Raw genomic sequence first — 27878 nt, 5'->3', positions numbered from 1 at the left:
TATAAATCTAGACCGAGCAATTGAGTAATAACACTATTAAAAAAAATAATGATGTGTACAAATCTAAACAGAGTTAGTGAGAATTGAGCCTGTGTACATGTGGGTATTAGAATTATAGCTATACAACTATTATATATACTCATCAAAATATTTTTTTATTTATAAATTAAACTTTTATTATTTGGCAAAAAATTCTGCATGGACTCGGATACAAATATAACTTTGGTCATTGGTAAACTTCAAAAAAGTATTACTAGGACACATTACCATGAAAATGAAACTATGAAAGCAAGGGGGTTGCAAGCAACTAAGCAAGAACCTAGACTTGGTGGCCACTAGTTGACTAAATTCTTTTAGTGGGCTTCTGTGGGATTCCGATGTTCATGATGAGAAAACAATCACAAGTGATGTGATTTTTTTAATTAATTAATTAAATTTAATTTGTTTGTATTTCATTCTCAACCTAAATTAAAGATAATTTTTTTTTAATAAAATAATTAAAATTTAAACAACCATATATATATACATTTGTGATTAATGATCAAAATAAGTAGAAAATAATTGAATCATGATTTAAAAAAAAGCTTTTATTATAAAATATTCAGAAATTTTATTTGAAATGATTATTATACATAAATTAATGTAAACATGAAGGCATGATATATTGAAACAATAATTTTACATTTATACAGGCTTGGTGATGTAGGGCTTCGTCATATTTTGTAAAAAAATATATAATAATAATAATTTGTATTTAATATTGATAAAATAGATTTAAAAATAATAATGATAATAATAATAAACACATGAATAGAGGGATTACATAAGAATTTTGAAAAAATATATATGAAGAAAATAGTATGCATAAATTAAAGATATTTGAAGAGCATTAATTGAGAATAATTCTTATGTTCTCTTCGCATTCACGTGCACTCAGCACACCCGCACAAGTGTACCCGCTAGTGCCAAAACTAACACCACACGCACGCACATTCCCCGTGGCCACTTGCAAACACATGCACAACACAAGACAAATAATTAGATAATTTTATTTAAAAATATTACTCCATCTATTTTTTTTATTTGTTATGGTTAATCAAATCTCATATACCAACAAGCTTAGTTACTTCACAAAATTTTATAAAAAATTAATTATTTTTCCATAATTACCTCTAATTAATATTTTTACATTTATTTCTCATATCTAATTCTAAAAAATTAATTGAATAAAGTGTTAAGGGTAATTTTGAAAAAAAAAATTAATGCTTCTTGATGTTAGAAAATGACAGATAAAAAATAATATGAATTTGTTATAAATAAAAGAGGAATAGAGGGAGTAATAAATTTTTTTAAATTTTAAAATGCTGATTAAAATACCAAAAAGTTTCGTGTCAAAAAAATACAAAAAATTTAAATATAATCTCAATTAATTATCTAAAATCCCAACTCCCTCTTAATATTTTTAAATGAATAAATCACATTAATTAATAAAAAATTAGAAAATACAATAAAAGGACAAAAAACTCAAAATCTCATCGCCATATATTTGTTTTTCCATATTTTTTTAAATTAAATAATCATATTAATTAAAAGAATTCAAAAAAATAAAACAAATTGAATGTAAGTTAATTACTATTTGAAAAATAATAAAATAGACTCGGTTTTATGGTAACTATCAAAGACATAGTTTACCTTAAAAATTTCTAATCTTTTTTAAAAATTATTTAATTTAGGAAAATCCAACAAATAGGATTAACCACATCTTGGTTATGTCATAATTACACCACAGAACCGGTTCGGTCGTATCATCTCTCTTACTTATTTTTTATTTTTTATTATTTATTTATTTTTTATTTTTTTAAGGCTAACACAAATGGTTAATCAAAATCTCAAGAGGATCCGACAATCATAGCGGATCCATCTTTCATCGGATCTAAACAATAACTCGCCCGGATCCGCTTCCTTTTATAAGCATCATCTAGAATGCTGAGAGACTCGAGATCCAAGTATCCAACAATCATAGCGGATCTATCTTTTATCGGATCTAAACAATAACCCGTCCGGATCCGCTTCCTTTTATAAGCATCATCTAGAATGCTGAGAGACTCGAGATCCAAGTATCCAACAATCATAGCGGATCCATCTTTCATCGGATCCAAACAATAACTCGCCCGGATCCGCTTCCTTTTATAAGCATCATCTAGAATGCTCTCTTCTCTGAGCTTGAGAGAGAGAGAGAGAGAGAGGAATGGCGTCGGGGATTCAGATGGATCAAGAGACCGCGCTGGAGCTGGTGAAGAAGGGGGCTACTCTCCTCCTCCTCGACGTCCCCCAGTTCACCCTGTTCGGCATCGACACCCAGGTATTCCTCCAATCACCCTTGTTGCTTTCCTTTCCGGAATCTCTCCAATATCTCATTCAAAACCCTAACCCTAAAGAAATCTTTGAAATGTATTTTCTTGCTTGTTGGTATCACAAAGACTTTGTTCTTGATTTGGATTCTTGATGTGTTTACTAGAAAGTATCAAATGTTCTTGAATGTCACGCTTTGATTGTTGAGCATGGATGCTGTGAACTTTATCAGAAAGATGTTGATTGTTCTAGGTTTCAAATGACATTATATATGAAGTCCTAGTAGGATTCTTGAATGATGTTTCTCTTACTTACTAGTTTACATAATTGAATTATAAACTTACATTGCTGTTGAAAGATGAAGTCATCATTTGCAATGTTCATGTGATTGTTCTGAGTATTTATTTCCTGTTTACTATATTCAATTTCTTGTATTTTATATTTATATGGATGTGTGTGTTTTTGTGCTATACATGTGATCATCTGGAAGATGTTCTCTGTGGGTCCAAATTTCAAAGGCATAAAGATGATCCCACCTGGTCCACATTTTGTCTATCATAGTTCAGCGAATAAGTAAATCCCCTTCACTCATAAACACTAAAAGTTTTGTTGTTTGGTTTTAAATTAAAAAAAAAACATGCTTTCCATTCTTTTATGCCTTTATAAAGACTCAAATGCTAATAATTATTTTATTGCCTGATAAATGGTTGACTGGTTTTGGATTTCATTTTTCTTGTTCCCTTTGTTACCTATAGGGAAGTAAATGAATTCTCTCCGACAATTGGCTTCTTTATCACTACAAGTTACTCTGAGGTACTTTGTTTCAAACATTCTATCATGATTTAGTAGATTAATTAGCCATCCATTTTTTGTATTTCTCAATAAACTTTTAGATTAGCTAACCTATACATCTAATTTTTACTACTTGTTTTCTATGTGTGTAATTTCATTTTCTCGCCGAAACACGTGAAAGGGAGATTCTTATTCCAGTCAAAACTGTTAAAAGTTTTCCAAAATCAGAAATGCCAGGTCCAGAAAAATAGATATTGATCTGAACAAATTATGTTTTGATTTTTCCTTGTGTGTTTTCAGTAAGCATTTTAGAATAATTGGAGATCCAAGTACGACCTGGTTTTTATGTTTTGTTTTGTTTTTATTTTATTTATTTTTTTTATCTTTTGGACTCCCTTTTCCCTATATGGGGCCTGTTGATTCTTCTCAGTTGTGATTATGATATTTCTATCTACCTTCTTTTATGTGCTGGATTAAATTGATGGCTACAACATCATTCATGCAGGTAGTTGTTCGTAGATGGCATTGCCAAGATGAGCACTTGGTGAAAATTTCAGAGGATGAGGTTATTTCCCTACTAGTACATACCATCTGAAAATTTTAGATATTAGTGAGAGAACTGTAGTTTATACCTGAATTTACTATAAGAAAAATGAAAGTATGAGTTTTATTTCTGTGAGATATGTTGATTCGTTCCCCTTTTCTTCCACATTTATATCCTAATATCATCAGTTGGCATCTTAAAGCAATGAGCTGTTAAGCAGATTATGTCCTGAACTCAACTCAACATATAGGAGTGTAGGTATTCTGAAGCAGTGAAACATTTGGAGTTTGATAACCAACTTGGACCTTATGCTTTGGACCACTTTGTAGAGTGGAAGCGGCTGTCTTGTTACATCACAAATACTGCTATTGAACGGCTTGGTAATGCTTTCATGTTACCTTTGTTTTTATAGCATATATGATTTAGTGGCATTAGTTTATGTCTTGGACTGTTGCAAGTTTTATGTTGAGTAGATCATGCTATCTTTTTTGTTTATATGTGTTTCCACTCTCAACATTTACGTGTAATTTTTTTTCTGATAAATGAATGAAATGAAGGGTTTAAACTCTAGCTTATTCCCTAACTGCAATGAAGAACTTCACAAGGGAAAGTGTTCCATGTTTGATTTCTGAATGATTGTTATCTTGGATAGTATGATTTAATTGTTATTTTCCGTTATTTTGTTGCCAGCTGGAGATCGATGGCCACACTACATTATTATGTTACTAAGGGAATATGCTGTTATTTATTTTCTAATTGGTTTACCTTTATATTGAACCTACTCATTTGGACGATCAGAAATTTTGGAATAGGTTGATCATGGTGTGGATTTAAATGGTTTATTGTAACTCATAGGAAAACATGTTTTTCTTGGCTATAATTTTCGTTCTCTGGTGGGATCATCAAACAAGATTTAATCTTAATCTTAAAATTTAGGCAATAAAGGCCATCCCTTGGACACCTCGTGTATCAACCATTGTAAATGGTGGGAATAATAAGTGTTTTTCAAGCAAACATTGAAGATAATTTATTGATTATTACCTTACTATACCATGTACAACAACAAGAAGCCGTTAGTCCCAAATATTTGGGGTTGATTGAGTATTAACTTACAATGTATTTCTTGTAAATCCTTTGCACCTTATTATTCAGCATTATCATCACACCGTTAGCTATATCTGTTTTCTTCAATTATACTTTGTTATTTTTCATTACTCAAAGTTAGAAAGTATATATTGCTATTTACGCTTAATGCCTGATTTAATCACAGAACCTATTGGAGGAGATATTACAATTGCTTGTGTATCTGGATTGATCCCAGATGTTCCAAGAACAGCTATGGAGAAACAATTGATGGAGCAATTAAATAGTAGCAAGTTTTCCAGGACTACCCCAGAAGATTCACAGAGACAGAAATGCTACTATACAAAAATTCCCCAAATTGTTAAGCGTAAGGATATTTCTGGTGAAGAGCTTACTGCAATGAACATCGACAAAGTAAGGTCCTTACTTTAGTTATGAAAGTTGAGTATTCTATGATATATTTGTTGATTTCATGAACTTTCGAAACAAATCCAATGTTTATATGATTTTGTGGTTATTAAAAAACTTAAGATCAACGACTCCTTTCAATGTTTTGGTAAGTTATTTACAAAATACACAAGTTTTGAGTTGCTCTTCGTAAATTTTTTATGCAGAATTTTGGATTTGGATCAATCATGGACTGATTACTAGCTTTACACCGGATAATCCATCTGATAGAGAGGGAGAGAGTAAGTGGATCAAATCCTCGTTAGATTGAGCAACTCACATGTATGATCTTAGGTCTACATATACGAACCAACAATACAACACAATGATACAAGTATAACCTAAGTATACCTCTGTACATATACATACGTACATACATGTTTTGGTAAGTTAATTACAAAAGACACAAGTTTTGAGTTGTTTTCCGTAAATTTTTTATGTTGAATTTTGGATTTGGATCAAACATGGACTGATTACTAGCTTTACACTGGATAATCCATATGGTAGAAAGGGAGAGAGCAAGTGGATCAAATCCTCATTAGATTGAGAAACTTACATGTATGATCTTAGGTCTACATATAAGAACCAACAATACAACACAATGATACAAGTATAACCCAATTATATCTCTTTATACATACATACATACAGCTAACACCCTCTCTCAAACTCAAGGCAGATTGTGCATCTGGAGTTTGGATAACATGAATAGATGCTGATCATGTGTCTGCATCTTGGTGAAAAAATCAGCCACCTGGACCTCTGTAGGAAGATAGTGAAGTGACACAATCTGGGCACGTGCATGACATCTGGTGAAGTGTGCATCCACACTAATGTGTTTGGTTAGCTCATTCTTGACCAGATTTGCAGCAATTTGAAGGGCCCTTTTATTGTCACAGTGAATAGAAATAGGAGAAGAGATCGATACACCAAAATCTTGCAGAACCGAGCGAATCCAAAGCACCTCCTGGATGGTAGAAGCCAAAGCACGAACCTCAGCCTCAGCACTGGACTTAGAAGTAGTAGGTTGTTTCTTGGTCTTTCAAACAACAAGTGAAAACCAAGAAAGATACATTAATCAGTAACAGAGACCCGATCATTAGGAGAACTGGCCCAAGTAACACAGAATAAGACTGCAGCTAAAGAGTGGACTGACGTAAGTGGAACAGACCACGAAAGGTAGTGCCACAAAGATATCGCATCACTCGAAGAAAATGAGCATAACGAACAGAAGTAGGAACCACAACGAATTGACTTGAGAATGTGAACATCATGAGAAATGTTACGACGTGTGACAACCAAGTATACCAAATTGCCAACCAGATGCCGATAATGAGAAGGATCCAATAAGAGAATCTCATCAAAAGCACGAAGTTGCAAATGAAGCTCCATCGGTGTAGTGGTAGTACGAGTGTCAAACCAGAGCGAGTAAGGAGATCTAGAGTGTAACGGGACCACGCCCCTCTAGCGACCGCGCCCGCCTCGACGGCGCTAGCCTCTGCCACTCGCTTGCCTCCCGTGCCACCGCTGCTCTTTTCTCGCCGGACAACAATTTTTTTGAAATTCAGTCTTTCTCTAGGATCAAGCATACCAACATGATGCATCTTTCTAACCACAATAAGCCAAGATGAAACATCTTTCCAACCACAACAAGCAAATATGAAGCATCTTGTCAAACAGAACAAAACAATATATTATGGCCCATCCTAATTTGCAGAATTTTTTCAAACAGACAACCATTATGCTGGGGCCACCATATAATTAAAAAAAATGGATGCTTATGGGTTCAGTGGTGTGGTACCGGAGGTTTGTCATCGAAACCCCCAACATTCTAATGTAATTCTTGATGGCACCAACTACATTCCCTGGAAGCTCACTATCAAGGGAATCCTCGACAGTATTCATGTTCCTCGCCATGTTGATGGCATCTTCACCACTCTTACTCAGTCTAACATTACTGCCGCCTTTTCGGAGGCTCCTGCCTTTCTCGCGGCATTTGAGCAACAGTTGGAAAAGTGGATCGTTGATGACTCTATGACCAAGATGATTATCTGTTAAATTGTTACTCTGGAGATTTGTACCCAGATTGCGCATCTTTTCACAGCTCATGCGATGTGGGAATACCTATGGCACTGTTACTGCAGCTTTGGTCATGCACAGCTCTATACTTTGTACCAGGCACTCGATAGTCTCTAGTAGGGCGAGAACAGCGTTGACTAGTTCTACAGTCGGTATTGTGCGCTTTGGCGTCAGATTGATGCTCTCATCCCTCTATAGGGCACTGTGTATACTGCTCAGATTCTTACCTCTTTAGAGTCCTGCTCCCGTTGCCGTCGCCATGATGAGACACGTCGTATGTATGAGTTCATCATGCAAGGTGTAAGAAAATCAAAAGTCAATATCTTTATAAAGATACATTCATCATTGCTGATGACATGCACATTCCCTAAGGCCCAACCACTATTTTTGTCCCTTGTTCAAGCTTCCAACTAAAATCATTTGTCGTGTTGTTGACGTTCAATTGAAGGTTTGTTTGGGATCTTGAATTGAATGTCAACAACACGGCAAATGATTTTAGTTGGAAACTTGAACAAGGGACAAATGTAGTGGTTGGGTCTTAGGGAATGTGCATGCCATCAGCCATGGTGAGTGTATTTTTATAAAGACATTGGCTTTTGTTTTTCATACATCTTGCATGATGAACTCATACATACGACGTGTCTCATCATGGCGACGGCGACGGGAGCAGGACTCTGAACAGGTAAGAATCTGAGCAGCATGTACAGTGCACTATGAAGGGATGAGAGCATCAATCTGACGCCAGAACGCACAATATTGACTGTAGAATTGGTCAACGCTGCCCTCGCCTTGCTGGAGACTACCGAGTGCCTGGTAGAAGGTGTAGAGCTGCGCTTGACTGGAGCTATAGTAGCGGTGCTCTAGGTATTCCCACATCGCATGACCTGTGGGAAGATTCGCAATCTAGGTACGGATCTCCAGAGTGACAGTTTAGCATCTAATCATCTTGGTGGTTGAGTCATCAGTGGCCTAGTTCTCCAGCTACTGCTCAAATGCCGCGAAAAGGGCAGAAGGCTCAGAAGAGGCAGTAATAGCGTCAGACTGAGTGGGGGTGAAGGTGCCATCAACATGGCGAAGAACACGAATACCGTTGAGGATTCGCTTTATGGTGAGCTTCCAGGGATTGTAGTTGGTGCCATAAAGAATTATGTTAGAATGTTGAAGGTTTCGATGACGATCCTCTAGTAGCACACCACTGAACTCATAAGCATCCATTTTTTTAAATTATATGATGGGCTCCAGCGTAATGACTGTCTGTTTGGAAAAATTTTGCAAATTAGGATGGACCCTAGTATATTGTTTTGTTCTGTTTGGCAAGAAGCTTCATATTGGCTTGTTGTGGTTGAAAAGATCCTTCATGTTGGTTTATTGTGGTTGGAAAGATGCTTCATGTTGGCATGCCTGATTCCAAGGAAAAAGGTTGAATTTCAGAAAATTGGTTGTCTGGTGGGGAGCAAGCAGCAGTGGTGCAGGTGGCGGAGGCTTGCGCGGTCGAGGCGAGTGTGTTCACGGGCGGTGGAGGGGCGTGGTCGTGGGCAGGTGGGTGCAGTCGTAGGCGGTGGAGCTGCGGGCGAGTGAGTGCGATCATAGGCGCCGGAGGGGTGCGGTCAGTGGAGCACGGGCTGGATCTGAAGGTTTGATATATATATATATATATATATATATATATATATATATATATATATATATCAAAACAAGGAGGAACAAGAGAAATAAAGGGTAGGCCGGGATAGCTGAAAATAGCCGGGAGAGATGGCCAAAAGAGGTGGCCGGGGGAGAAACCTAGTCTATAGTCTGATACCATGATAGAGAGGGAGAGAATAAGTGGATCAAATCTTCATTAGATTGAGCAACTCACATGTATACTTTAGGTTTACATATAAGAACCAACAATACAATACAATACATTGATACAAGTATAACTCAAGTATACCTCTGTGCATAGACATACATACATTTAACACCATCCACCTTGAAAAGCGTCTAAAAGGATATTGCCACTGATACTAGTTTGTTTTTCTCATCTTTCCTGTAATTATAATAGCTTTTCTGTTTGGGCGACAAAATGTGCTACTAACAAAATATGCTATTTTGGGTACAGATTTATTTCTAGTTGTAGTTCCTTGTTGACGCAATTTACTAAAATTCATTCGACTTTTATTTTTATTTTTTCATATTTTATATTTTGGTATAATAGCTTTCGATTGGTCTAAGAATGTTTATGTGGAATTGATTATGCACTTTCTTTAATTCGCCTTGTTATGCCTTGTTACGTTTATGGTGATGTTGGCAATTTAAAGACATCCGCAATGGGAGAATCACAGTTCCTGATGAGTCTTGATACTAAAGGCATATCATTCTCCTATCAGAAAAGGTTTGTATGGAAAATTGTGGCTCCATTATAACTATATGTGATAAGCTTATATCCTTCTGTCTGCACAAACATTTCATTGCAATGGATCTGTATTTGAACTCCAACCTACTTTTGTACCTTTGTGTATAATTGATAGTTGCTATTTGCTATCTTTGTTTTCTGATGCATGAGGCTTTTTCTTCTTCTTCATTTTTTTTGGTTACAGATCTTCTATCAATAGGCTTCCTAGAAGACATTGATTATATTGAGATTCTGTTTTATATGGCGATGCAATGTTTCACTAAGTAGATAAAATTTATTCAGACCCAGTTGCTGGAAACCATCCTTTTGAAGGACTTCAAGGGTGCAGAAAATCTACTACTAGCAGAGCTGCAATTTGCTTTTGTGGTGTTTATGGTAATGTCAACTAATATATCTCTATCTTCAGCAGAATTTCTGTCTGTGTATTATTGACTTAAAAAGTTTTAAAAGCTTGCAGATGGGGCAATCACTTCAAGCAGTTTTTCAATGGAAAACATTAGTAAGCCTTTTCCTCTGCTGCACAGAAGCTGTAAGTATTTTTGTTCTGTTTTATTTAAGTTTAGATCTATCAAAGTACAATCTTCATTAGGTGTTTATATAAATTTTGATGATGGAAGAGAATATTGCCATGTATAAGGCACATTGTTTAATGAATATATTATATACACTAGTAGAAAGGGAAGAGTGTTGAAATTCAGGAATGTATGCAGTATGCCAAAGTATGAAACCTATGGGTATCACTGAAGGGCCACAATTTGAGAAAAGTTTGTACAACTTTATCATTATATACATGCATATGTGTATGTATATGTTGCATGTTGCTACAAATACTCAGAAAGTTCTTTTTCATATCAAGCTGCTTCGATGAGAGAAAGATACTGAAGTGTTATTAGGTCTTGAGATTTCTTTAATGTGACTGGAGTTTCTAGTTTAGTTACTGTTATTAGTTTCCTTATATAACCTTCTCCTTTCCAGCCTCTTCGAACAAGGAGTCAACTATTTTCCAAGGTAATTCTCTTTGTAAATTCATTTTTTTTAATATACTACTATGGCCAGAAACTTCTTGGTATGAACTTCTTGGGTGTGATAATGATATATGGTACTGCAATGAATTTCATCAGGCACAAATAATGCAACAAAAGCATGGGTTGTGATGTTCTTGTGCTATAAAAATTATCTTTCCGCCTTCATTAAGGAGGTAGATGCTAATTAAAAGACCCCAAGTTAAAATATACAATTTTAGTTTACTGATTTGGTGGAGAAAAATCTCCCATTTGTACCAGAGAATCAATAGGCTAACTAGTCCTAACAAAATCTTCTATCTTAGGAAACTAACCCAACTGTATTCAAAGGATTATTCTAATCCTTTCCCCTCCAAACAACATCATATTTCAGTCAGGTCAGGTTTGTACCACTGTCTTTAAACTCTCTTCTTCTTGATATGGAACATCAATAAGGTCATGGGTACCACATCAGTCCCATGTGGTATTATTTTTCTAACCTATAATGATCCACAACATGTATCTGTACATGTGCTGATGGATGATATGCTTTATGTGAGACTGTAAGAACAATTTTATTAGAAGCTTCTCATTATTTCGGCAATATGCTGACTGCATTGTGGAAGGCTATGAATGTATCACTAGTACAATTGACTCTGGGCATCATTAATATTTCTTTTTTTTGAAATATTAATATTCTTATTCAGTAGGTGATCTGTGCAGTTTATTGAGGTGATCTACTGGCAGTTGAAGCATGGTTTTCAAAAACAAAAAAGTACCACTGCAGCTGAGGGTAAAGGAATCTCAGTATTCTTAGATGATGCATTGTTCTCGAAGGACATCTTTTTGTATCGCCTCTGCAAGGTTCGTATTTCCAGATTTCTCAATCTAATTCTAGTTTAGAATGCAAGTTCTTGAAGTCAAATTTAGGACTGTAAACAGATTTGCTTCTGGCCTAATCTGAACTGAATGTATATAAAAAAAAAACGCAAACCCTTGCCAAAGTTGAAACGCCATATTAAAATATTCAGTTGCACTTGAGCTTGTGTTCAGGCTTATGCAATTTTCAAATGCATTTTCACCGGGCTTGACCCAAGTTGTGGAAGAAGTAGGGTATGGACATGGTTGTGTAATTTTAGGCCATGTATTCAAGTTATCTCAGGCTAGCGTAACCTGTTGACAGCCCCACCTACATTTTGAACATTAAAGCACTTCTGTTTTTGCAAGGGATTTGTGCATTGCAAAAATTTATTACTAGAGCAGATCATTCATGAGCTAAATGAATTACTTAGAGCATATGTTCATAGTTGGAAATTTACGTCACTGATTTTTTTTTAATGATAAACTAAGTTCAAATGCGGTTAACTGGGCCAATTCATATTTGATTGACCTGTTTACTCAGATTATCAATTTAATGATTATAGTTGTTTTTCATGAAGCAGTTTTTTGAGTATTCCTTTGAAAGATGCTTTAGTTAACATCTGAGCATGTTTTTTATTTCCAGGACTTCTTTCTTTTGGTGTTACAATCTCCTGTTATTGATGGAGATCTTCTGACATGGGTATGAAGGCTGAATCCTTTTCTTGACTCATCCATGTTTCTATTCTGTTTACGAAATGACAAGAATCCCTTTTGTTCAGTGAAACCATAATAATTTTGAAATCCAGAAGGTATAAGCATGGCATGAGAACAAGAAAAGTTTAATTGTTTGAAGTTTTAGTAAACTAAATAAAAAAAAAAAACTAAATCTGCATTTTAGATATGATTCAGAGTAGGGATTATACATCCCAATTCCAAACGCCATGTTGCAATTAGACTGACTCAGCTTCACTGTCTGTGATCAACTGTAATTCCCCATGCACAAGATTGAGAAACCCAGCAGACAACCCACAAGTACCATTCTCTGATCAAATGTATGCTGAAAATTAGGGACTATAATACTTGTTACATAGTTAGAAATAATTCTGGTTCTATTGTGAAGAATTTTCTCAAAATAATTCTCTAGCACAAGAAGCTAGCTAACTTGCTGTCTCACATGCAGACCAGAAAACTCAAGGGATTATTGGAAGACATATTTGGCTGGGACTTTGAGGAGAGCGCTCTTGATGTTATGTGTGAAGATGGGGATGAGGTTATTCATTTTTCTATGGCTTTTTGCCATCTATTATTTCTTCTTGGCTGAGAAACTAAAATTATGTTTTTTAACCTGTTTGCAGTATGCACCAGTGGTTGTACCTCCAGATGAGGCTATGCCTGTTGAAGACCAAGCTAATTAATTAGCTCTGGAATAGCCGTTTCTTGTTGGACTCTATGACATGAATCCGCCAACAATAATGTACAATATTATAAATTATGGTTCCCACCTCTTCCCTTCATGTGTTACAGAGCTCTTAATCCTTGGTTTTTCTCTGCTTCTGCATATGTTCCTTTGGAGATAAAAGTTTTGGTTTAATGGAATTTTTCCAACTTATTCTAGGGAGTTTTTATTTTTTATTTTTCCGTTAAATTTTGATTTAATAAATATTTATTAAAATAAACAAAAAAAAATATATATTTAAATTAATGAAAGATGTCTATATATATATATATATATATTGGAAAACGATACTGATCAAATAAATAAATAAATATGGAAGTTTTAAATTTTATTTTTTTATTTATTGAAAAAAATTTATAATCTGTAATATAAAGAACAAGTTAGAAAAATGCACCAAAGAGGCAACGCACGGGGAGATTATAGTATGTCACACGCTAATAATGATGATAACTAAATCAATTTTAGTGTCATAAAAGTAAATGCCAATCTGTTAAACACTTTTAGTGGGATTGATTTTTTTTAAAACGCTTTTATTATTTAAACGTTTAATGTTTAAAAATGGGATTTATTTTTTTTTTAAAAAAAAAACGCTTTTATTATTTAAAAACGTTTAATGTTTTAAATTTTTTTTCCTAATGATTACTTATCTAATTCCACCAATAAACATTTTTGCCCCCTCTCTATGGTGTTACTCCTATAGTCCTATATACATGTTCAGGAGTTCTATGAAAATCCTAAAATTTTCAGGGTGGTGTTTACAAAAATAAATAAATAAATAAATAAATAAATAAATAATAATAATAAAGCCCTTTACAAACTTCAGTCCGGCGGGCTTCCCTTGTTATCGGCTTCACCACGAGGCCTTCGCCGGAGCCGTCCTCTTCCCGGCGTCATCTGCACTACATCTTCTCGATGGTTTTCAGTTCTCCTGTTTCAGCTCGTCGGTCATACCATCGATCATCCAATTCCTAACCCTTAAACCCTTAAAAAACCCTCGCTTTGAAATCACACCACCATGAGTCTTTGCCGCCGCCTCGGAGCTTGTCTCCTTCGATCTATGCCCACCGACAGGTTTGTTTTCAGTTTCAGGACAAAAATCTTATTCAGACTTCTGCTTTTCATCGGCTCCTGCCCAATTTTAATCGAAGATTTCTGCCTTTAGGTTTGGGGTGCCAAGTGGAATGCCCATTGGTGGTTCTTGGAGTGGAAGAAGCATAGGAGGGGGATCCAAGCTTTTTATTTTGCATGGTTTGTTTCTGGTTTTCATATCCTGTGTCTTTGATTCATTAAAGTTTGCAACTTTGATCGTTTTTAATATGCTTTGATTTATGTATTTGTACCAAAGCTCACGTTTTTCCCTTTTTCTATTCAAATACAGTCTCTTAGATTGATTCACTAATTCGATGATGAAAATTTGAGTCTTTGAGATTTGGTTTCCAAGTCTTTCGTTTAGCTAGTCTTGGATTGAGGAGATAAAAATCTTCTCCAAAATTTGGTTAAGGGTGGTAGTGATTATGGATGCTTAAATTACCTTGTAAATAGTCTGCTCAACTAGATTATTTTAACTAGAGTCTAGTCGAATTTGTTGATAAAATGTAATTTATGTAAGTGAAAATAGAATCTCAATTAGATAGAGGCAATTTACTGTGTGGATTTTATACAAAGATCACACATTGATTTGTGGAGGATCATTGGATGCCTAAAAGCTTGACTTTTTTCTTGATGAGAAGAAGGATGCAATTAAGAACTTTACAATCTGTGTATAATAGCAAGGATATTCTTAATGAAGTTTTCCTATAAGGAAATTATAACTCTAGTAGGGTCATCTTTCTTGACCATGATTGATGGATCTGTTTTGTGTGCTACACATTAACTTAGAGCCTTAAATTTTTATTAGCAAATCTAACTACTTGTTTGCCTTATACTCAAATAATGGGAAGCATGTTCTGTTATTTTGCATAGTGTTATCTGGCTTAATGCTTACCTACTTAGTTGTCTATTCTGAAATGGTGATTAAAAATCATATGATTGATTAATGCTTAAAAGATTCATCTTTTTGTTGTTCTGGTACTTCATTTACAAAATGGAATTCTGTTTGCTAGAATTAATTTTTGAATCTTTCTACTCTATTCCGCAGTATGGCGTTCCTATGCTCGTGGAAACACGCATTCTTATAACTTATTTGGCAATAGAATCCCTGGTGATAAGGAATTTAGAAAGGCATGGGCACAAGATGTTGATGAGGAGGACTGCCTTTGGACAGGCAGCGATGAAGATGAAGACAATGGAAAGGTTGATGGTAAATTAGAGAGAGATATAAAGAAACTGAAACAGAAAGCGAAAGAAAATTCAGATCTTATAGACGCAGATGACAGTGATGAATTGAGAAGTATTTGCTCTGAAAGTGATGAAGAGGTAACACTTTGGAGTGGTAGTGAATGTGATGATGACGATGATATTCCTTCAGAGGCACATCCAAATGAGCGAAGTGATCCATATATTGACAAGTTGTTTGAGTTTGAGGACTTACCAAAGTATCGAACAATTGGAGAGCTACTGAAAGCAGAAAAGGAACCCCCGGAGTTATCTCCAGGAAAACAAGCTCGGAAACTTGCTGTAGAAAATGCTTTGAAGAAATTAAAGAAAGGTCCAGACGGACGATACATAAACGTTTGGGAGGTCATGAGTGATATAGATATTCTGATCGGAGCTTTTGAGAACATAGTTTCAGGACCAGAATATGCAGAGCTACGTGAGGGCGGTCCTAAGAAGTTAAACATGCAGTTCTTCAAGGATATACAATCACGGATGAGGGATCCGAATTTTCAGTTCTCGCCCGAGTTGAAACTAAAACCAAAGAGCAAATTTGTTCGGAGAAAAAAGTGGCAGAAGTCTCAATCTAGACGAAAGAAAAACGAGAGGCGTTGAACTTGTGCATTTTTTACTCTTTCTATAAGAAATAGTTTCTGCAGTTTTGTATACTTTCGATAATCGGTTATTCTCGGATGTAAACCTTTCATAATTTGTACATTAAGATTAATTTTTGGAAATGTACTTGCCTAATTATTATCAATACATAGAGCTGTTCTTGTTCTTCTGTTGAGAAGGTGAAGCTCTCTGTGAACGTGTATGCTAATGTGTTAGCATATCGTCGGCTGTTGATATATATATATATTTGTCTTCTTTATAAAGGTAAATTCTCATTTAATCTTTATATTTTTAACACTATACAATGGTATGTGATTAGTACAAAAGGGTTTTAAAATGTACAAAAACTTTCTTTGACATCTTTAAATAGAATTATGGGGGAATTCTAAGTTCGTTTGTTATCCATTTCTGAATATTGTTGGATGTTACTACTTCGATAACTTGATATTTATACTTTTAAATTGTTGAGCTGCAGCTGTTGGCAAAACCAAAAGCTAATATAGGGACGTCCGGTAGAATTGTTATCTACAGGCGTTCCTAGTAGACTGGTCCTTATATATATATATATATATATATATATATATATATATATATATATATATATATATATATATATATATATATATATTGTATACTTGTATGTATAGAAAATGAAAGGACCATAGTAATTATTAACATATCAAAGTTAATACCGAACCTACTCTTCTCAACTTCCGTTCAGGTCATAGACTCATAAGCCATTTGGTTACAAGGTTTCTAGAGGATAAGGATAAATGGAATATATAATTTAACACAAAACCTATTCCAATAAATATAGGGATAACTTTATCCACATCCTTTCTAACCGGGATAAGTATGAGCTAAATGGTTGTCATATATATATGTATATATTTATGAATGTGAAAAAGAAAAAGGACAAAAGGATTTGTAAGCTGAACATAAGACATAATCCTGACAAATTCAGATGTCTTATTAGTTTGGATTTAAATCATCAGCCTTGAAATTCCAAGTCATTTTTTCAGTAGCAAAAGAATCTAGGGTGGCCCATGAATCTGCCAACTCTGATCACTTATCACATAATTTCTTGAAAACAACTTCTCCAAATGAAATGGACCAGATGAATGTTTGGTTGGCATTTGAATGAAAGTTCAATTAATTAATTAATTAAAATGAATAAATCATATATTTATTAGACAAATTACAAAAATAACAAAATTGGGAAGTAATCACAAGCACACAAATAAGTGCAAGACTAATAAATAGTTCGATAATGGCACCTGCACTAATACGTCATGTATTTTATTTTTTTCATTACAAATATACTCTCTCCGTTCTTTTTTATTTTTTAAGAAAAATTAATAAAAGTTAGTTTGTTACCCATATTTTTTAAAAAATTATATTATTTTTTATAACTACTCCTATTTAAAATTCCACTAGTAGAATATACTCCCTCCGTTCTTTTTTAGTTGTTACATTTACTTAATTCACACCGATTAAGAAAAGTTGGTTAAAGTTAGTTGATTACCTTGATCTACTTTATAAAAAATTCCATCACTTTCCAAAACTACCCTTTTTTAAAACTCCACTAATGGAATATATAATTTAATACTTAGTTGATTATGATTTATTGAAAATTGTACAAGTACATTAAATTTAAGGGTAAATTTGAAAAAAAAATTATTTAATGTTGCACAAAATTTTTAATGTGACAAGTAAAAAAGAACATAGAAGAGCTCCAAAACGTAACAAATAAAAAGAAACGATGGAGTATAATTTAATGCTTATTTGATTGTGATTTATTGAAAATTTTATAAGTATATTAAATTAAAGGGTAAATTTTAAAAAAATTATTTAATGCTGCACAAAATTTCTAATATGACAAATAAAGAAGAAATTTAAAGCATGACAACTAAAAAAACGGAGGGAGTATAAACTTACATATTGTGTATGTATATATATAATTTATATTTCACCTTGAGTTTACACTATTTTCTGTTCACAGCTTCTATGAAGTAAATTTCAATCTAAGTTGCAATTAATTACTCACATATCTAAATAAAAAGAAAGGTTCAACTAAGAATTAAGAAACAAATGAGGAAGTGGCCACTAATCCCAGAAATTCAGCAAGGAAATATTATACTACACTCTTTGCTTTGATTGAAGTTTTGTTTAACTTTTTTATTATTTGTCTTTTGTATCCACCATTCCAAGCGGCGCATTATCAAAACTTTCATCATTTGCCAACCAGTTAATCTTAGCTTTTTCCTTTTGATGTAACATCAACTTTAAATTATAAAAGTCTTAAAGTCTTTTTTTAGCCAAATCTCCTCATCTTTCTCTTCTTCTTTTTCCCTCAATATTCATTGTTTGTACAAATGAAATCATTTGTATTTGGGCCCCTCTTCTTTCTTTTCTTCCTTTTGTTTTTATATACTAAAATGTTATCTTATACATTATTGTTACATTCATTCAATATCTAATATTAGCATATTATTCCTAACCATTAATTATGAAATTGAATTTACATGTACTAATAACTATAATCATATAACATAAATGCTATAAAGGAATTTGATTATTTTTCTCCGACCATAGCAACATGAATAAAAATTATAATCATGAAACAATGATTTATTATTACAAAGAAAGTTGAGGATTCAAATCATACTCATATCTTATCAACAGATCTTTATATATATAAACTTATTTTCAACAAAAGTGTAACTTAAATTTATAAGCAATGATTATTCAACATATCTATTATGCTTAACATGGATTTGATTAGTGAAGTGTGGGCCAATAAAAGCTAATTTAAATCTCTTTCTAAAATAATATTATCATAATAAAATCTTCATCCAATATTCAAATTAAAAATTACCACTAATTAAATGAGAATATGTTATTTGAGTTTAGCTTTTTTTTTTTCTTTTTTTAATTATATGATATCAAAACTCTCGTAATTTTTTGGTGTTGAGATTAATAAATCTAGCCATTACTTAAAAACATAACATATATCATCATTAATTCATTCATTCATTGAATTAAAATAACTTCAAAGTGCAAACTCTTTAACAACTTCATTCATTCATGCATGCATGGTGCATATGCATGCTATATATTACATGATAGAGCAAGCATTAGGGTTATCATCACTGAAGAATGAAGTAAACTTCTCTTCATCAGGGTTTGGGAGAGCTTGAACTACATTTCTAACAAAACCTGAAGGTGCTCTCTTATCATAAGCTTGAGCAACATAAGGATGATAAACAAGGTTATGTTCGACATACGGCCATGGCTCGACTCTCTTTCCGGTGCTCTTCACCTTATTTATCACTTTCTTCGCATCGACATGCCCTGTTACAATTACTCGACTTTGTTTTCGGTTTACTTCATAAGATGTCACTCCTGATATGTATATATATATACACGTAAAAATTGAGAATATGAATTAAGTTAGTGTGACAAAGAAAAAAACATATTTATAAAAAAAATTAGAATATTTTTATATAAATAATAATATAATATAGACATAAGATAATTAACATTGTAATAAATAATTTATAACTAAAGAGTCATCATAGATTCTTGTGGAAGAGATATACGTACGAACTAAATCTCCTTGTTTTTCTTTTTCTTTTTCTTTTTTTTTATAAAAAAAATAGATAACTAAATGTTTTTTTTTATTTCTCTTAATTAAATTGTTTTCATGTAGGCTTTTATTTGGACTCATTTGTTGACAGTTTCCATGCAAGCACAAGGCCCCAGAAAAACAAAAGAATACTTCAAAGAGAAACAAAAAGAATGAGAAAAATATGGTGTTGGTGTTTGGCCTTTTCAATTCTATATCTATCCACTTTCAAATAAAACTTATAATATATTCATCATGATATATATATATATATATATATATAATATGCTTAGAAAACAAATTATTCTAATAGATCTTTCTTCTTTTTATTTTTTCATACAAATTGCTTTAGTTAATCTCTTAATAAGCACTCTATATATATATATGTTTGATAGAAACTTTCATTAATTCAGAGAGAAAAAAAGAGAGAAAGAGAAGTTAAGTGTTTGTTTGAACCTTTGATGGAGCTAACAGCATGCTTCACTCTTCTTTCACAGCCATCACAGTCCATTTTAACCTTCAACTCCACTGTCTATTCAATGAATCAAAGAAGAACATTTAACACTAAGAAAAAATAAAAACAAAGACATACATATATAGATTTTAATCTAAAGAGCATGAAAATTAAGCTGTTAAAACAAATGAAAAGAAGTTAAAAAAGAACAAGAAAAATAAAGAAAGAAGAAGAGAAAGAGTGTGATGTTCATCCTCACCTGGAAAGGCTTCCTTTTCTTGAGTTTCAATGCTCTCTTTGTGTCTGTAACACTGCATATGTTGGAGATGTAGTCCAAGGCACCCATGAAATTTTAATGTAGAGAGACAAAGATGAAGTTTAATTTAGTTTAGTTTAGAAAGAGAGAAATGAAGGATGACAAGCATGGAAGAAGAGGAGTGTGTATTTATAATTGAGGATGTGAAGGATGGGATATACATGTTGTTTTGTTAGGTTTCATTGGATTTAAATTTAGTAGTGTTCCAAAAACAACCTTTTATACAAGTGTTAAAAAAAAACTCTTTATTATTATTATTATTATTATTATTAAACAAATTAGATAAATCACAACTTTATTTTAAAACAAAAAAACAAGACAAACAGAGAAAAAAAAATCACAAAAAAAAAAAACAAACAGATTAAAATTCTTATCAGGGCTGAGAAACACAAAGAACAAAACAGAGAAAATAAAATATAAAAAGAAAGAAGCTGGACCGATGAAAATTATCATCTGGTAACACAAACCTGCTCGAGTTGTGAGAGGGAGAATACTACTACTCCTGATCTAGATTGGTGAGAAAATAAAACCTCTTTATTATTATTATTATTATTATTATTATTATAGATTGGTGGTAAACTTTTAATTCATTAAACCAAATGCCTCTTAAGAATCTTTGATACATATAAGTAATATTCTCATAATCTGACAAATGGTTGGCTATCATATGCACATCTATATAATTAATATTTAATTTGTAAGATAAATGAGACAGATCAAAACAACAAAAGGATAATATCCACTTCACTTTCTCAACCATAAAGAGCCTTGATGAGATATGGGTCATGATAAACTGATTCAGTATTGAATCTCTTTACTAGTAGTTATCCATTCATTTGTTCAGTATTAGTCTCTCTCAAGCCACCAAACATTCACATATTTCATTTATAAATAAAAGGTTAAGCTGCAAATTTTGTAATTTAATTAATGACAAGACTAGGCTTTGCCGACCACAATTAATGGCTTCTTTTCCATTTAATTAATTCAAAATCCATGATCAAGAAACCAAACAAAATTCAAATATAAAAAGTAATTGTAAACAACATTATCATGTATCAAGAATTAGAATGAATCATTGCTGAAATTGCAAGCATCCTGACTTAGTAATAGTCTCTGAGAGGTCCATTAAACAGATATCATTTCTGATGATAAGTTTGTCACAAAGAAACCTTCAGCTATTGATCCTAAAAAATGATGGAAATTTATCAGAAAACTTCTCATTGATGGGAGATTACTTAAATAAACATAATTGAGAAAGAGCAATGCTAATATCATACCGAGTTATTGACTAAAGTTTCCTCTCATATCAACCTTCTCAACTTCTGGCCTTGTAAGCCATTCCGCAAGTCACGCGCAGTCATTACCTTTTTTCCCGGGAGCTGAAGTTCGAGTACCTAATTAAGGTAATACCGAAAAGTGTCATAATTTTTTTGAGGAATGAAGTTCATGACAGTTTGGTTAAAAACATAGATTAAGGAACAATGTGTGATAAGAGGATCATGCACCTCAAGAGCAGATTGTTCGGCACATGGAATCACCATGGCACTGCCAACAAAAGTTATCTCATCTGCTTCACCTTGTCTTTCATAAGCACTAGAAACTCTTGTTGTGATTATCTTGATTTCAAGAGTATTTGGATTACCATTGCTATCAATAACTTGAATTCGAGCTCGAGTTCCTGGCCAACCTGCAAATGCTCGAACCTGAAGAAATAATTTTATTGCTGCTTATCCATGTTCTTCCAAATTTTTATCAAATAATTACCTTGTTGTGTAGAATTTTAGCTTCTTGATCAAAGGATAGCCATGACTCATCAGATGTTAGCTGTAGGATCACGAGGCTTAGTAAATTCATAAATTAAATGTCATCCAGCAAACTGGTATGGCATGGTTCATGAAACAATCGTTTGCATAACAAACTTTCACCACGTGTGGGAATTTATTCACAAACCATTACTTTTTACTTGGTTACTTCAGTATGGCCTCAGAAACTACTTGAAATATTTTCTTTTATGTTGGAAATAGCATTAGGAAACATTTTCTTGCTTAAGGACTGAAAAATACCTTCGGTGCTAAGGTAGCTTTGGAATCATCTTGTGCTTTTGCTTTCAGTTTTGCTGATCCATCAAAAATGGATGGTAGCTCGTGAATCAGGATTTTTGATCCTATGAGCGAAATCCATCAACAGAAGAATTAGACCAAAAAATTGTAGATCTTCATGTGTACTTCACCTATCTTTCACAAACTATCCACATAGATGATATACAAATCAACTTATGTGCAAATATAACAAGAAATCTAACGGTTATATAACCACATGCAACCATGGATTTATAGGATGCAAATAAACAGCACTAAATAATGTAACTACGCACTTGCTGGAACATTCACAGACGAAGCAAAATGATGACAAGCAAAAGGGTGCAAAACATAAGTAACAAAATAAAGTGGCATACCTAGATCAAACAAAAAAGTTAGCAGTTCCGGTGCCTGAACAAAAAAAGATGAAAAACAACATTGAGTACAATACCAGAACCAGAAGGAAATTTTCACCACCTAATGCATAACAAATTTCCATGCTAAAGAAAATTTAAGGATAAAAAGAAATGAGAATTAAAATATCCAAATGAGAATTTTGCAATAAATATTCATGGTTTTGTTCACCTTAATGCAATCATCAACTTCCACTCTTTCACAAGCAATTATAGGACCAGCATCCAGTGCACGGACAGTGAAGGCAAGTGACACACCTGTCTCTTTAACACCATCCTAAGCAGGAAAAGTAACAAATCATTGGTGTAAAAAGTGTGGAATCAACCATTTGCCCAGATGTAATAATTTGAAGGCATCAGACCTGCAATGCCCTTTGAACTGGAGCAGCACCACGATACAGAGGCAACAAACTTGGGTGTATGTTCACAGTGCCTAAAAGGAAAACACATATTCAACTGATGCTGCGTATTCAACTGATTTCAACATATACATCTTTAAGTTGAATAACCAAGGAAAAAGAGTTTTCTGAACAAAAATCACTAACTTCTGGCATTATTAAACTAAGCCTAACTTCAGTCAAACAAATTGCTGCCAGACATTCACTAACCATATGGAGGAATCTCAAGAAACTTGTTCGGTAAAATATTCCCATACGCAGCTGTAACACAAAGTTCTGGATTTAGTGCCCTGAAATTACCCAGAAAATTCTCCTGCATGAAGAGCAGATAGGAACCTAATAAATCGTCAAAACTTTATCTAGCATTCACCTTTAGCCATTCAAGTACATTCTTACAAAGCTCCCACTGAATTTAATACCAAAAAAGAAAGCTCTTTTTCCATTGAAATCATGATGGAAAATCAACAAGCAAGCAATTAGCAACAATAACACAGGACTCACATCTCCAGTTCGATCTGGAGTTAATATGAGATCCCTAGGGAATCCCCAATCCAAGGCATACTGTGCAACAGCAGACGGCATTAGCTTCCTGCCTCTATCCCTAGTGGAAGGAGGCTGCGTGACAATAGCTGCAACCTAAAAAAGTAAAAATCCTTAATTTCTTGTCAATACTTCAATTCCATACCAGTTTTTCCAACATAAGTGGCAAAAACAACACATCCCCCCAAGTGCAATGAATGAAATCAATCAATGGCACCTGAAAAGAAGAATTTGTGGCTGTGGATGCGTCAAGCAAAGCACCGAGAACGGATGCGGATACCTCCAAGAAAACAAAGGAAAGGATATAAAGGAGGAGAAGAAAAGAGGATGAAAGAGAAGAGCAGAGACAGTGAGAGAAACCTGAGGAGAGCCCATGAAGACGAGGTTCTTCTTCTTAGTAGCTGGCTCGAGAGCCGAGGGGGCTCCATTGCCGCCGCCGGCGAAGCAAGAGAGCAAGCGCCGCAGCGCTGGAACCGAAGGCGCCATTCTCCGTTTATCAAAACCCCAAGAGGAAATCTAGTTATCTCTTACAAACAAGAACTTTTACATCCATCCCCCTTGAAAAGTTCAAAATTTACTTTGAGGGGGTAACAAGTGAAAAGGCCAATAATATCATTATATTCGCACAAAATACAACAAAAACAACTTGATCTCCATTGAAATCATTGCATTAATAATAGCAAAAAATGGTTTTGATTCATGATAATGAGAATATATAACTACAAAGGCTGGAAGAACCTGAGAATGGAGTTCTTGTTATCAGTTTTGGTTTTAGTCTTTGGATGCTTTGCTTTGCTGTTAGGCTTAGACTCCACAGTGTCTTGTGATTCTGGTGATGAGGAGCATAAAAAATCGCCTGGTTTTTCGGCATCCAAGAGCACAGGAACTTGATGAGATAAACCATTTTTCACTGGATTGGTGTCGCCTAATTTTCTTCTCTTGAACGGATTGTTATTTGGTTTTTCCCTCCTCTCCATATGTATCTCTACTTCTTGTTGGCTTTCTAATGGTGCAATTAGTTTTCCAAGTGATAGAGCTTCTTTCATATACTTCTTTTGGTCTACTTTTACCTGCCTAGTAACTGTCCATGAACCATAACAAGGAGATACAATCAATTTTATGATGGTATTATACAACTCTGTGGAAATGGACATTATGTAGTTGATGTCCACTTACCTGTAATCTCCTCATCGCCAACTTGCTGGTCTGAAATGATAGTTATGCAACTCTCTTGTGTTAATGACATCTGAGATTCATCTCTGTAAGAAATATTTTCATTTTTCATTCGCTTGGCTGGAAAGATGGTGATGCAATTATCTGCTGCAGGTGTATCAGAGCGGCTAGGACTCTTATATAAGCAATCAAAAGCTTCCATGGTCAAAGGATTCAAGTGCCCTTCAGCAATGGCAGTAGCCATTGATGGTGGGAGCTCTCTTTAGCATTACCTTTAAGTCAAGGAAAGAGTGAACAATTTTTCAAAAAAAAAAAAAAACCAGCAACCTGCTATCAAATATCTATGATCCAGGAGTTTATGCAAGTGCAAGAAATTCAATGCAGTGAATGTATACCAGTTGAGTCGATGAAGCATAATCAGATGCCTTCTCAATGCAAACCACCCAACATTATCATAATATCATGATTTCATAACTAATAACTGATTTGATGGCATGGCCTATTCTATCATCAAACTGCTATTCTTTAATCCAAGATAAATACCGATAGTTTCTATCGAGGACTATTAAAGAAATATTTTCATTGTTTTTGATAGGATACGGTCCAAGAAAGTCCAAGTCTCCAATTAGAGAGTGCATATCCTTCTGCTGGAGAGGTTTCATATGTTTGAGTTTTTTAGTTTCTGCATCATATCTGCATGAGATGGGGCATGCAACTCAAACAGGACATAATTTAACAATACCAACCATTAAGTGATATATCTCATTTCTTAAGAACAAATAGTAATTTTTTTCAAGTCAGAGACAAGCACAAATCATTAGCTCACACGGTAGCATGATGGAAGACTGCAACTGCTTTTCTAAAGAACTCTGGATAATCTTCTGGTATTTGATAGTGTTTGTCAAGCTTCAATGCTGATAAAACCTGCAAAGTCAGGAGCAGGAGCTAAAGAGCATGTCAATTAAATTAAGACCTTCTGACACAAGGTTATGATACCATTATTAAGTGTAAGAAATAATTCACCAACATCATGTGTGTTTACAAATAAGTATAAGTGAGAGGTTAGTCATACACGATCTAAGTTTCTGTACTTTGAGATCAAGGAGTAAGCTCGTTTTATTCCAATGCCACTGATAGAAGGAAGAAAATCACAGCCTGCTAGCACACACATGCCTGTAAAAGCATAAAACTGAAGTTGGTTGTTAAACTGCTTGTAGAAGAATCATTGAGATTAGAAAGAGAATTGAACTCCGCATTGAAGATGAGAGATGCAAAATTTAAGAACAAGACTCATGGAATATAAATATACTTGAAACTATCAAGAAAAGTGTTTTCCATTTCCTATAAACATTGTCTTCCACATAAGGCAATATTTTTAAAATGATGATCAGAATACTGCAAGTATGCAACATAGAAGACTTATTTTATCAATTTATGAACACAAGCAAGCAACAGCATAGGCTTACACAGCATTATAAGAAACAGAGTGTGTCACCTGTAAACAACTTTTTATCAAAATTCTTGAAGGAAAGTTCATTAGAAACAGAATTGAAGACTCGGTCAAGCAAAAGCTCTTCACCATTCCCATATCTGTCCATCTTATATATTACCTAGAACAGTGAAAAGCTTCAAACTTTCTGTCTAGAAAAATATCATCAAGAATGAATGTGAAAAATGAACTCACAGCTTGACAACCATAAGCTATAAGATCACTGTCTTCTGTTATCACAACATCAACACCACCTTCATCAGCATCAAGAGTAGACAAATAAGCTAACTGAGCGTCAGCTTCATACGGAGCAACAACAAACTCAACGTTTTCTTTTCTCAAAATCTGGAAATGAGCCATTTTGAAGATTCAGGAGCTGCCAGAAGCTCAAGGTAGTCAACAAAGATTACAAGCAGAAAGTCACCTGAATCAGCTGATGTGCCATTGATGGAGTAATTCGAACTGCTCTCTAGTAACAGAAAACCTCAAAATAAGAAAAAAAAAACTCATTGCCATCACTGATATTCCAAGATTAACATTTATGATTACCTGAAATAATTCGACTGCCCCTCTAACATCCCCTCGTTTGAGCTTCTCCTTAGCCAATTCAAGATTATTTTCTCTTCTCCTAAATCAACAAATCAACCATATAAAGAGCTAATTAAAACAAAACTTCAAATCTTTTAGTGATAACAAAAACAAAAGAAAAAAACACAAATGAGGCCCCCATTGATTTCAAAGCAGCTTGCCTATGGCGTTCATTCTCAGTGGCGGCCTTGCAAGGCATGTTACCGCCATCAAAGACAACAACCGGAGTAATCTTATAATGCCTAAGCAAATCAATGTGATGCATGAAATACTTGAGAAACCGTTTCGCACTTTCGCTCCGAGATCCAAGACACAGCTCCATGCTGCAAGAATAAGCTACAAGAAAACCCATGATTCACAATTCACGCCAAAAAAAAATCATTTTTTTTCTAGCAAAACCTTCAACAGCTCTTTACCTCCTTTATGAAGCCATGAATACGCATCGATCCCAATCTATCAAGAAAAACAGGAATCAATGGCGAATGCTAAGGAAAACGAAGATGAATTTAGTGATCGCAATGAAAAATTACCCGCTTTCCAGAGTACTTCTCGATGTGGACGGGCTCGATGAAGGGTTTCATGAATCGCAGGAGATTTTGGATGCCCATCTTCGAGGATTAGGGTTCTCTCCATCGATTTGGTTTGGATTATAAGAAACGAAGGGTGGAGCGTTTCCCGCGCTATATTTGAATATTTCGTGAATGCATAGTTATTCCCGCGCTTTTCTTTCAGGTTTCTAATAAATTAATAATGTTTTATTAATGTAATAACTTTGTTAGGATATTTTTTTATAGATTTTTTTTAGAATAATTTAAATTTTAAATTTTATTTTTAAAAAAATTTACAATATTTTTTTTAATGCA

At 33.9% G+C, this 27878-nt stretch overlaps 5 protein-coding genes across 8 annotated transcripts; 2 read left to right on the top strand and 3 right to left on the bottom strand.

Annotated features, from left to right (window-relative positions):
* Positions 1 to 2218: 2218 nt before the first annotated feature.
* Positions 2219 to 13068, top strand: LOC120280584 (protein AAR2 homolog). Its single transcript, XM_039287455.1, has 13 exons — positions 2219 to 2362; positions 2843 to 2925; positions 3108 to 3165; positions 3650 to 3709; positions 3939 to 4068; positions 4959 to 5185; positions 9975 to 10067; positions 10150 to 10221; positions 10668 to 10700; positions 11417 to 11557; positions 12198 to 12254; positions 12735 to 12824; positions 12910 to 13068. The coding sequence occupies exons 1-13, from the start codon at positions 2249 to 2251 to the stop codon at positions 12967 to 12969; spliced, it is 1218 nt and encodes a 405-aa protein (XP_039143389.1). The 5' UTR covers positions 2219 to 2248; the 3' UTR covers positions 12970 to 13068.
* Positions 13069 to 13834: 766 nt separating this feature from the next.
* Positions 13835 to 16107, top strand: LOC120280233. The gene is made up of 3 exons (XM_039287009.1): positions 13835 to 14081; positions 14173 to 14258; positions 15148 to 16107. Exons 1-3 carry the CDS (start codon positions 14026 to 14028, stop codon positions 15936 to 15938), a joined length of 933 nt encoding a protein of 310 aa, XP_039142943.1. The 5' UTR covers positions 13835 to 14025; the 3' UTR covers positions 15939 to 16107.
* A 2896-nt stretch (positions 16108 to 19003) lies between these two features.
* Positions 19004 to 20513, bottom strand: LOC120280832 (heavy metal-associated isoprenylated plant protein 21-like). The gene is made up of 3 exons (XM_039287786.1): positions 20280 to 20513; positions 20023 to 20098; positions 19004 to 19343 (listed from the first exon to the last, which is right to left on the bottom strand). Exons 1-3 carry the CDS (start codon positions 20364 to 20366, stop codon positions 19057 to 19059), a joined length of 450 nt encoding a protein of 149 aa, XP_039143720.1. The 5' UTR covers positions 20367 to 20513; the 3' UTR covers positions 19004 to 19056.
* Positions 20514 to 21273: 760 nt separating this feature from the next.
* LOC120279954 (methionyl-tRNA formyltransferase) lies at positions 21274 to 24336 on the bottom strand. Of its 3 annotated transcripts, none has more exons than XM_039286639.1 (12): positions 24126 to 24336; positions 23983 to 24048; positions 23727 to 23861; positions 23436 to 23538; positions 23190 to 23260; positions 23000 to 23104; positions 22792 to 22825; positions 22400 to 22500; positions 22101 to 22160; positions 21842 to 22039; positions 21614 to 21730; positions 21274 to 21520 (listed from the first exon to the last, which is right to left on the bottom strand). In XM_039286639.1, exons 1-11 carry the CDS (start codon positions 24249 to 24251, stop codon positions 21638 to 21640), a joined length of 1092 nt encoding a protein of 363 aa, XP_039142573.1. In that variant the 5' UTR covers positions 24252 to 24336; the 3' UTR covers positions 21274 to 21520; positions 21614 to 21637. The 3 variants fall into 3 exon arrangements, with proteins under 3 accessions (XP_039142573.1, XP_039142574.1, XP_039142575.1); XM_039286640.1 differs by having other exon boundaries at positions 23983 to 24045; XM_039286641.1 differs by lacking the exon at positions 23727 to 23861 and having other exon boundaries at positions 23983 to 24045.
* A 69-nt stretch (positions 24337 to 24405) lies between these two features.
* On the bottom strand, positions 24406 to 27631 carry LOC120279952 (exonuclease 1). Of its 2 annotated transcripts, none has more exons than XM_039286637.1 (12): positions 27546 to 27631; positions 27432 to 27468; positions 27177 to 27351; positions 26977 to 27055; positions 26852 to 26896; positions 26623 to 26772; positions 26434 to 26548; positions 26011 to 26111; positions 25765 to 25862; positions 25539 to 25631; positions 24942 to 25198; positions 24406 to 24846 (listed from the first exon to the last, which is right to left on the bottom strand). In XM_039286637.1, exons 1-12 carry the CDS (start codon positions 27621 to 27623, stop codon positions 24485 to 24487), a joined length of 1590 nt encoding a protein of 529 aa, XP_039142571.1. In that variant the 5' UTR covers positions 27624 to 27631; the 3' UTR covers positions 24406 to 24484. The 2 variants fall into 2 exon arrangements, with proteins under 2 accessions (XP_039142571.1, XP_039142572.1); XM_039286638.1 differs by having other exon boundaries at positions 27177 to 27338; positions 27546 to 27592.
* Between the last annotated feature and the right edge of the window lie 247 nt (positions 27632 to 27878).

Source organism: Dioscorea cayenensis, chromosome 17 (assembly GCF_009730915.1).
Source record: "Dioscorea cayenensis subsp. rotundata cultivar TDr96_F1 chromosome 17, TDr96_F1_v2_PseudoChromosome.rev07_lg8_w22 25.fasta, whole genome shotgun sequence".
NCBI lineage: Eukaryota > Viridiplantae > Streptophyta > Magnoliopsida > Dioscoreales > Dioscoreaceae > Dioscorea > Dioscorea cayenensis.
This window is presented reverse-complemented; position numbering and strand designations above follow the sequence as displayed.

Excerpts from the sequence above, each read along its gene's own strand:
- LOC120280584 (XM_039287455.1), top strand. The coding sequence starts at position 2,249 with ATGGCGTCGGGGATTCAGATGGATCAAGAGACCGCGCTGGAGCTGGTG. Across the intron at positions 4,069-4,958 it reads TACTGCTATTGAACGGCTTG|AACCTATTGGAGGAGATATT; the intron begins GTAATGCTTTCA and ends ATTTAATCACAG. Across the intron at positions 10,222-10,667 it reads TCCTCTGCTGCACAGAAGCT|CCTCTTCGAACAAGGAGTCA; the intron begins GTAAGTATTTTT and ends TCTCCTTTCCAG.
- LOC120280233 (XM_039287009.1), top strand. The coding sequence starts at position 14,026 with ATGAGTCTTTGCCGCCGCCTCGGAGCTTGTCTCCTTCGATCTATGCCC. Across the intron at positions 14,082-14,172 it reads CGATCTATGCCCACCGACAG|GTTTGGGGTGCCAAGTGGAA; the intron begins GTTTGTTTTCAG and ends TTCTGCCTTTAG. Across the intron at positions 14,259-15,147 it reads CAAGCTTTTTATTTTGCATG|TATGGCGTTCCTATGCTCGT; the intron begins GTTTGTTTCTGG and ends TCTATTCCGCAG.
- LOC120280832 (XM_039287786.1), bottom strand. The coding sequence starts at position 20,366 with ATGGGTGCCTTGGACTACATCTCCAACATATGCAGTGTTACAGACACA. Across the intron at positions 20,099-20,279 it reads AGAAAAGGAAGCCTTTCCAG|ACAGTGGAGTTGAAGGTTAA; the intron begins GTGAGGATGAAC and ends TTCATTGAATAG. Across the intron at positions 19,344-20,022 it reads TGCTGTTAGCTCCATCAAAG|GAGTGACATCTTATGAAGTA; the intron begins GTTCAAACAAAC and ends TATACATATCAG.
- LOC120279954 (XM_039286639.1), bottom strand. The coding sequence starts at position 24,251 with ATGGCGCCTTCGGTTCCAGCGCTGCGGCGCTTGCTCTCTTGCTTCGCC. Across the intron at positions 23,539-23,726 it reads CTCCAGATCGAACTGGAGAT|GAGAATTTTCTGGGTAATTT; the intron begins GTGAGTCCTGTG and ends CTCTTCATGCAG. Across the intron at positions 23,105-23,189 it reads CAGTTCAAAGGGCATTGCAG|GATGGTGTTAAAGAGACAGG; the intron begins GTCTGATGCCTT and ends TTTCCTGCTTAG.
- LOC120279952 (XM_039286637.1), bottom strand. The coding sequence starts at position 27,623 with ATGGGCATCCAAAATCTCCTGCGATTCATGAAACCCTTCATCGAGCCC. Across the intron at positions 26,549-26,622 it reads TAGCTTATGGTTGTCAAGCT|GTAATATATAAGATGGACAG; the intron begins GTGAGTTCATTT and ends TCACTGTTCTAG. Across the intron at positions 24,847-24,941 it reads TGGCGATGAGGAGATTACAG|TTACTAGGCAGGTAAAAGTA; the intron begins GTAAGTGGACAT and ends GTTCATGGACAG.